The following is a 7,928-nucleotide window of genomic DNA, read 5'->3' as shown; positions in this document are numbered from 1 at the left end:
AAAGAGCACTTAATGGTTTTAGTTTGGTATTGTTAAAAACATTTCATTTCCAGCCAGAGTAAAGGTGGCATAACACTTACTACTGCTTCAATATTTAAATCTGAAATACTGGAATTGCTGTGATTTTTCACTTCTTTTACTTCTGCTATTCACATAGTCTGTTCATGTGGATGTAATGGTCTCTTATTTTCTCAAGGAGGCAGAAAGCGTCTCAAATACTATTACAAATACCTGTGATGTGGGGTCAGCTTCTTACAACTGTACATCAAAAGATCTTCCTTCTGATTCACTAGGTAAAATACAGTGGAATTTTTTTGGAGGGGGGGAAAGAATAGAAATTTAGGAATATGAGTGTATATATATTGGTAGATTATGTACTGTGTTACATAGTTTGTAATAGTCTTCTGTACTGTACTACAAAGTAAATATATATAGTTTGTAACCAAATTTTAATGGCTCAACTCAGCAGAAAGAGTAATAATGTAAAAATATTTTGATAGCTTTGCTCCTTTGAGGGGAAGATGGAGGTTTAGTTCTGCAAAGCTAATGTATAAGCTGCTGGAAGCTTGTGGTAGAGGAGGGCAATAGCTTAGAACTTGGGCATATTCTAGTTACAGGTGGCTGCTGAGAAGTGTGAACATTCTTGGGTAAACTCAGTTATGCAGTACTGTGTATCTAATTGTACAGATATAGGCAAACCTCCTCCTTTTAGAAGGTTCTGTGTAGTGCAATAAAAATCTGTCAATGAGTTGTATGATCATTGAACTCTTTCTCTGTTTTGGGTTAGCAGAGGACAACTTTGTTCGACTTGGTTTATGTAGGACTAATATACACCAAAGAACACAAGCATCTGTGTGGATTTCCTTTTGTGAAATTTACAATGAATATGTGTATGACCTATTAAATGTATTATCTACATCAAAAACTCAGAAGCGCAGAGTGTTAAGAATTTGTGAGGATCAAGGAGGAAATTCTTATATTAAAGGTAATGATACTCTTTTATGAACTTGGCAGTTTCCCAGAATTTTTTTGATGATCCAAAGTGCATGTAAAAGGTCTCTTTTCACAGACTTGAAGTGGATTAACATTCAGAGCACTGAAGAAGCCTGCAAAATACTAAAAATAGGAAACAAGAACCGAAGTTTTGCTTGTACTAGAATGAATGAGCAATCAAGTAGGAGGTTTGTTCCTCTAATTATAAGCATACTCTGTCTCTATGCTTTTAAGGGGGGAGGAGGAGGGGAAGGGAGGAGAAAGATTTCTTTGAAATGAGCCACTCTTCAGTAACAGCTTAAGACTTTCCTTAATTATTCTGGTTGTATTATGAATTTTTTTCTGGAAAAAAAGCTAGGAGAGGCTCTATGACCTTAGCAGTAGCTGGACTTGTGTTGCTATTCGTGACTTTGGACAACCAAAAAGATCAAATAACATTCATTTTTGAGTGCTGACAGGGCTATACATCTTGGCGAATGCTAATGGTGCTGAGTGGGAAGGGCTGTGCAAGGATGTTGAAGGAAAAGCTGGATAATCCTTCGTCACTGCCAGTATAACTCCTGGACACCTGGAGCCTGTCAGTTGCGCATGTTAGGAAGGAGTGAGTTGTGCAGTACCTTGGAGTGCTGCTGGATTATCAAGATGCTTTTAGATTGCTGTGTTCTAGCTGAGCTTACTTGGCATCTTAAGAATTAACCTCCTAGCTCTTATTTAGCTAATATAATCATAGTGTTACTAAGCCTGCTTTTTTTCTAAAATGCAAATGTTATGCTGTTCTGTATTAGCTAAATACAGCTGCCATTAAATCTCATGCTGTGATTCCACCCAAATTTCACTCAAGCCTCAAGTAGTTCAAAAAAGAACTGTGTTTTTTCTCCAGAGTTCTGTGCCTAGAACGTCCTCTTTTTTGCTCCAGAGAATATGCTGACTTCCACTTAGCTTGTTTCTAAATTGTGGTTTTGTTTGGGTGGGGTTTTTAGGGGGTTTTTTGTTTGGTTGGTTTTTTTTTAGGAACCTTATTCTTAAATTGTGGGTTGGTGCTGAGAAGTAAAGCACTGCTTTAAATCTATAGGGGAGAAGTTTATCTTCTGTGCTTCCTGATTTACTGGATAAACTGGGAACAGGACACTTCTGTTTCTGGGAGGACTTTCTTTCTGATTTCAGACAGCATATGTCTGCTGCCTTTGTAGCTTGATGTCTGAAACACTAACTGGACTTTTCAAGTGTTACAAATTCAACCTTTCTAGAAAAGAGAATCATTTCAGAACTGAACAAATAACTGTGTATGTTGAAGCAGGCAGAATTACAGAACTTAACCTGTTCCCTCCCCCTGCCCCAAAATTTTCTTTCCAAGAGGTTAATTCTTCAGATTAACTGAGTTCAGATACTGTCTAAGGTTGTATACAAAGTGGCTACCTGAGTACTCATCTTCTAATCAGCAGACTTAAAGAACAAGCCAGTTCACTTCTCCAAAACAGCTTGTAGGCTTCATGTAATATTTCCCCCTTTCCTGTACTGAGAGAAACAGGAAGTCACAAAGTTCATCTTCTATTGCTGCTTTTTGCTACTGAATGAGTACGTTGCAAAGGTAACTAATGTAAATTAGTGAATTAATTCTTGTACTTTCTTCAGCACTGCACTTTCTGTAGCATACAAATTTTAGTTTGCTTTAATGACTGCTTAGTTTTAATAATTGTGGTTATTAAAAAGGTCTTCTTTCCATTCCAGTCACAGTATATTTTCCATCAGGCTACTAAAGCTATCTGATGAGCATCAGCCACGTGTTCTTGGAGTTTCAGAGTAAGTGAATGCTTCCACTGATTACCAGAATCTAAATGTTTTAGAAAAGTTGATAAGGTTTAACTATGATAAACTGGTGAACTTTCAGTAAATCCTGTGAGAGCTGAGAAGGTTTTATTCTGTTAAGGTTCGGCTGAAGGAGCAGGTTAAAACTCTCACTAATACATAATTGTAAGACAGTATACATATATTTCCCCCATAGTGGGGAGATGGGGACAGAGTAGTACTATGTAATACCACACTATGTATTCCAGTAATCAGAATTAAAGTGGCTGGCTAATAGATGCCAATCTCTGAGGTCGGAGCACAGCAGCTAGTGCTGGAGACCCAAAGTGCAAGCTATGCCAGTGTATCTTTTACTTCAAGTAGAGTTTGAGTTGAATGTTTGTGGCAGCGCATTTGATGTATTCCTGGAATGCAGATTCAAATCTGTCATCCAAAAAAAATGCTCTGAGACTATTCCATGGGACAGTCTACAGTAAGAAGGGACTGTCAGGCAATTTGCTTAAAAACTGTTCTCCTGATCTAAAATGCTAATGTAGGTGCACAATGTGAGAGCAGAGTTAAGTCTTTGTGCCTCTGTTCTTTTGTGATTTAGAGGAAGTGGCTTAGAGCTGCATTAAGTCATTTAGATTGCTTTTTTGTTTCTTTTTTTCTCTGAGCAATTGTCCATTTAGCTTGATAAGGAAAAATGAGGACAGTTGTCCGATTGTTTTAGTTCAGTCATAGCTCCTACTGACTTCTCTCTTGTCTCTGCTAGGCAGAGTTGGTAATAAATATACCTCACTGTGAGATAACACCCTTTTAATGTCAGACATTACGGTGATGAATAATCTAAGGAAAGATAACTTGAGGAAATGTCTGCATCTCTATTCCTTGCTGTTCTGTGTCTTGGTATATTCCCCTGGCAAAGCTTACAGCAGCTGTTAGATGAATGGCAGAGTTTGTGTGTTGCTTAAGGAAGAAAAATGCTCTTCATCTTGTACTGAAAAGGATGAAAATCATAAGATCATAGCCTTTCACAGAATTGAAATATGTGCCTCATTAATATGTATGCTATTAATATGTACTTATTTCAACTCTGTGAAAGGCTGTGATCTTGCAAAGGTGTTATTTTATGTAAATAAATGTATGTACTCATGAGTAATAGTTGGGTTACATAAATTATCTAACTTCCAGAGCTTCTGTATCTCAAGAGCTTTGTTAATATATAGTTAAAGTGATGAAATACCTTAATTATCCAGGATAATTGTCTCTGATTGTAATCTGTTGTACCATGAGAGAATTCAGTGACCTGGGTTTTAGTAGCACATGATTGCTGTAGCCAGACAAAGAGCTGGGAAGGGCTTGTGGCCTCTTACTTGCAACCGTCAAGAAATTATTCCGCATCCAAAGGAGGCAGGCTGCAGGGCATGCTACTATCCTGCAGTCCTTTCAGTGCTGGAACTGGTGAAGGTGATGGTTGAAGTGCTTCTGTAGTATAGCCCCACTATGCAAAACTGTTTCAGAAATTCCTCTTTTCTGGCCTGTGTGTACTTACTTTAGGATTGCAACAAATTTTGGTTTCCTAAACTGAATTCTTTATGTAAGAATGCCTACTAAGTTTTAAATGAATGCTACAAGCAGACTTTGAATATGCTGAATAGACTGTCTTAGGAACAGCAATCTTATTCAAGTATCTTTATATTCAATGGGAAGATAGGTTAGTGCTGTTATCCTAAATACTTTGTGCAGTGCCTTCTGGACAAGACATCAGCATTAAAGTACAACTTATTCTGTGATCTAGGTAGACTGAAACACTCATTTACACTTTAGACAGAAAGAAATAACACATGGAGTTCTATTTTCATACTGTTTAGAAATAAGTTTATATGTGTGTTCTGGATAATTCTTTCATGCAGGTTGTCTTTCTGTGACTTGGCTGGATCAGAGAGGTGTAACAAAACACATACGTTTGGAGACAGACTAAAAGAAGCAGGAAATATTAATAATTCTCTTCATATCCTTGGAAAATGCATTGCAGCATTGAAGCAAAATCAAAATCCAAAGTAGGTGACAAGTTTTAAACAATGTGCTACGTTTTGGGTTGAAACCCTAAGCATCCCTTTGTTTCTGCAAGGGGTTCACACAGTCAGAGGAACATGTAAAACTACTAAAATCCTGTAAGCCTTCTTTATTACAGGAGTCACTGGGATGTATGAAATTAACATTCTTTATCTAATACTGTTATTTGTGGAGAATAGACAAGGGCAATTAGAAGCAAATTACTGAACTTCTTTCAGTGCGTGTGTATGAGCAATATACTCTACAGAGCCTCTGTTTTGTCCTCTTCCCCTCCATCTCCAAATTACACAGGTAGATTCCTCAGGCAGTTGACAGATATCCTGTACTTAGCTTTTTACATGTTCCAGTATCTGCTTTCTGATATTAGGGAACTGTTGTGCAGATGCTGTGCTACTTCTGCTTTTTATTTAAGAGTTTGTTGGAGAGCTTATGAGATCCAGGAAAGGCCTTGGTCTTTGATGTGAAATAGCTTAGGTTTAAATATGAGCCTCCTACTGGATTTGCCTCCTGAAAGAGAGAAACAGAGTTAAGCTGAGTTAGTGTTGCACAATTTTACAGCGATTTTTGTTTTACAATTGTATTATTTTTTTCTCCATGAGGATGAAGCCAACCTATATTCCATTCAGAGAGAGCAAATTGACTCGTCTGTTTCAGCCATTCTTTTGTGGAAAAGGCAAAGCTTGTATGATTGTAAACATTAATCAGCATGCTTCCACGTATGATGAAACACTACATGTCATGAAATTTTCAGCTATAGCCAAACAGGTAAGAGTACATCTACTTTCTCTGATATTCTGCATTCGGTGTTACTGTTGGCTTCTGAAATGATCAGGTTGCATGGACTTGAGTGTGATTAGGACCTTTGATGCATCATACTAATTTCTCTGCATGTGGCTTCTCTCTAAAAGACTTCCAGTAGTATTGCCCACCCTCAAACTTATTTGTGGTAAGAAGTTAAGATAGCTGCAGCTGTCTGTGGCTTGTTCAGTTCTATATCACAGACATTCTGTGTGAAAAGTCGTCAGGACACTTTCAGATATGACTGGTTATACCATGTTCCTGAGCAAAGGCGAGGTTTCAATTTGAACTTTGGATGAATTGTTTAACCTATGTGCAGTTAAGCATCTGTTGCACGAGATGACAGTTGATCAAAACTTGGACAGCAGTCGTTGTAGTAAAAGAAGTAGCCTCTTTCTTTTGTAATCCAAATGAGACTTCCTGTGCCTGTGTTGCTCCTATTTGGCTAGACGGAATTAGGAACAAACAAAAAGGGAAGCCTTTTTATTGGTAAGTTAATGCTTGAAGGTAGTGTTTCTGTCTCCTTTGAAGGCAAATAACTCTGCTGAATCTATATGCTTTCATGCTTTTTCTGCTAGTTCTGCTTGTCAGCTTCCCATTAAATTCAGGGCTTGGGACTGATGTTTTCTCCTCGGTTAATTCAGCTTCCCAGGAAGCTGCTTCTTGCAGGGAGTGGGATGTTGGACTATACTGTGTTTCATGGCAGAAATAAAGTCCATTTCTAGTCTGGAACCATGGATTAGTCCTGACTTGTTCCAAGCCCGTAATGGCATGTCTAACGTCATCTCAAAGACAGAGATTTTTTTTTTTAATTCTCTTTGGCTGCAAGTTTCAACATAATACAAGAGTGTGCACTGAGGAGACAAGCTTCTATGATATGTTGTCCTTTGACATACGTACTTAAAATCTTTGTTAGATCTTTCTAGGCAAGCATGCTAAGTTTGTTAGTAGATACTCTTTACCATTTTCACTTTGTTAGAGTACCAAAGTCTTCTATTCATATTGATGGATGTTTTTGTCTGCTAAAAGGCATGTAAAATTCTGTTAATGTTCTTGTAAATATAGTGTAAATACAACAATGCATTCGTGCCACTTATTCTAGTATTTTGATACCTACAATACTGGCAGCACTGATCAATCAGTATGCTCAACTCTGGATTTTCCAGGTAATCCAGACGGTCCTACCCAAAAGTTTTGGCTATTTTCCACCCAAGTTAGTTGGAGGCGATGGCAAACCTCTCATGCACTTTGATGCTAGCACATCTGTAGATGACTTTCCTGACAGTACTGAAACCTCCACAGAAGAGGAAGTGGATATCACTATTCTGAGTCATGAGGTAGGTACATGTCTACTCAAAACTGTGCCCAAGAAAGCCATTGCTATTATTTCTAGTAATATATTTATTTTTATTTTTTTTTTACCACAAGCGATGTGCTGGAAGCTGTATCAAATGAGAACTGTAAGCTTCTGCTCAGTGTCGGGCTGACCTAGACTTAAAGTGATTTAGCTCTGTGCCACCAAGTGTAGTTGTGGAAGGCTGCCTGCGGCTTTCTAGTTAGGTCAAGTGCTAAATTTGGAATTCAACTGACTGCTCAATGAGAAGAGTATGGAAGTAATGTGTGTTTAAAACAACACTATTTAGTCATTTGTGCTCTCTTGGGAACAGCAGGAACAAGTTAAGATGCAGCATTTTAAAAACAAAGCTATACGATCTAATAGCAATAAACTGTAAAAGTCAAGTACGCTTTATGTGAGGCGGTTGCACAAATTAATATTTAAACGCTGAAACAGTAGTAAACTCTTTGACAGCAAAAGCCACCAAGATGAAGAAAGGTTGTCTCTGCAGTAGAAATTAATGTTTGAAAATATTTAAGCTTTGGGGCCCCCCCCCCCCCCCCCCCCCCCGAATATATAGGCTTGTAGAAATACCCTCTGTGGGTGAACGTCTGTATGAATATTATGAATATTTTGTTTGACATGCATATCAATGTGTTTCTAGCTAGTATTCTGAACTGAAATATGTTAAATTTAGGATCTCTTGAAAACTGCAGAGAATCTAAAGGAGAAGCTAGTTGCAGAAAGGCAAAGTAAACTCCTTTTGGAGGTGAAGATACGTAGAGAGATGGCAGAAGCAATGTTCCGACAGCTGCTGGAAATGGAGGAAGCCTGGAGGCAAGTTGTATTGCAGTCCTCTTCGTGACTGAAAGGATTCCACATACATAAATCCCTACATTTATATATTTTTATATATATATATAAAAATACATATAAA

General features: G+C 37.9%; 1 protein-coding gene across 1 annotated transcript in view; it reads left to right on the top strand.

The window, feature by feature from the left end:
* LOC104546256 (kinesin-like protein KIF20A) overlaps window positions 1-7,828 on the top strand; it is a gene marked incomplete at its 3' end in the record, with an annotated part of 15,579 nt that extends 7,751 nt beyond the window's left edge. The window contains exons 6-13 of the mRNA XM_010191603.1: window positions 197-293; window positions 788-985; window positions 1,070-1,181; window positions 2,722-2,793; window positions 4,695-4,841; window positions 5,457-5,622; window positions 6,822-6,992; window positions 7,689-7,828. Of these exons, the coding sequence (XP_010189905.1) occupies window positions 197-293; window positions 788-985; window positions 1,070-1,181; window positions 2,722-2,793; window positions 4,695-4,841; window positions 5,457-5,622; window positions 6,822-6,992; window positions 7,689-7,828 (1,103 nt within the window). The remainder of the gene's footprint in view (window positions 1-196; window positions 294-787; window positions 986-1,069; window positions 1,182-2,721; window positions 2,794-4,694; window positions 4,842-5,456; window positions 5,623-6,821; window positions 6,993-7,688) is intronic.
* Between the last annotated feature and the right edge of the window lie 100 nt (window positions 7,829-7,928).

The sequence above is a fragment of the Mesitornis unicolor genome, unplaced genomic scaffold, assembly GCF_000695765.1.
Source record: "Mesitornis unicolor isolate BGI_N332 unplaced genomic scaffold, ASM69576v1 scaffold41319, whole genome shotgun sequence".
Lineage (NCBI taxonomy): Eukaryota > Metazoa > Chordata > Aves > Mesitornithiformes > Mesitornithidae > Mesitornis > Mesitornis unicolor.
This window is presented reverse-complemented; position numbering and strand designations above follow the sequence as displayed.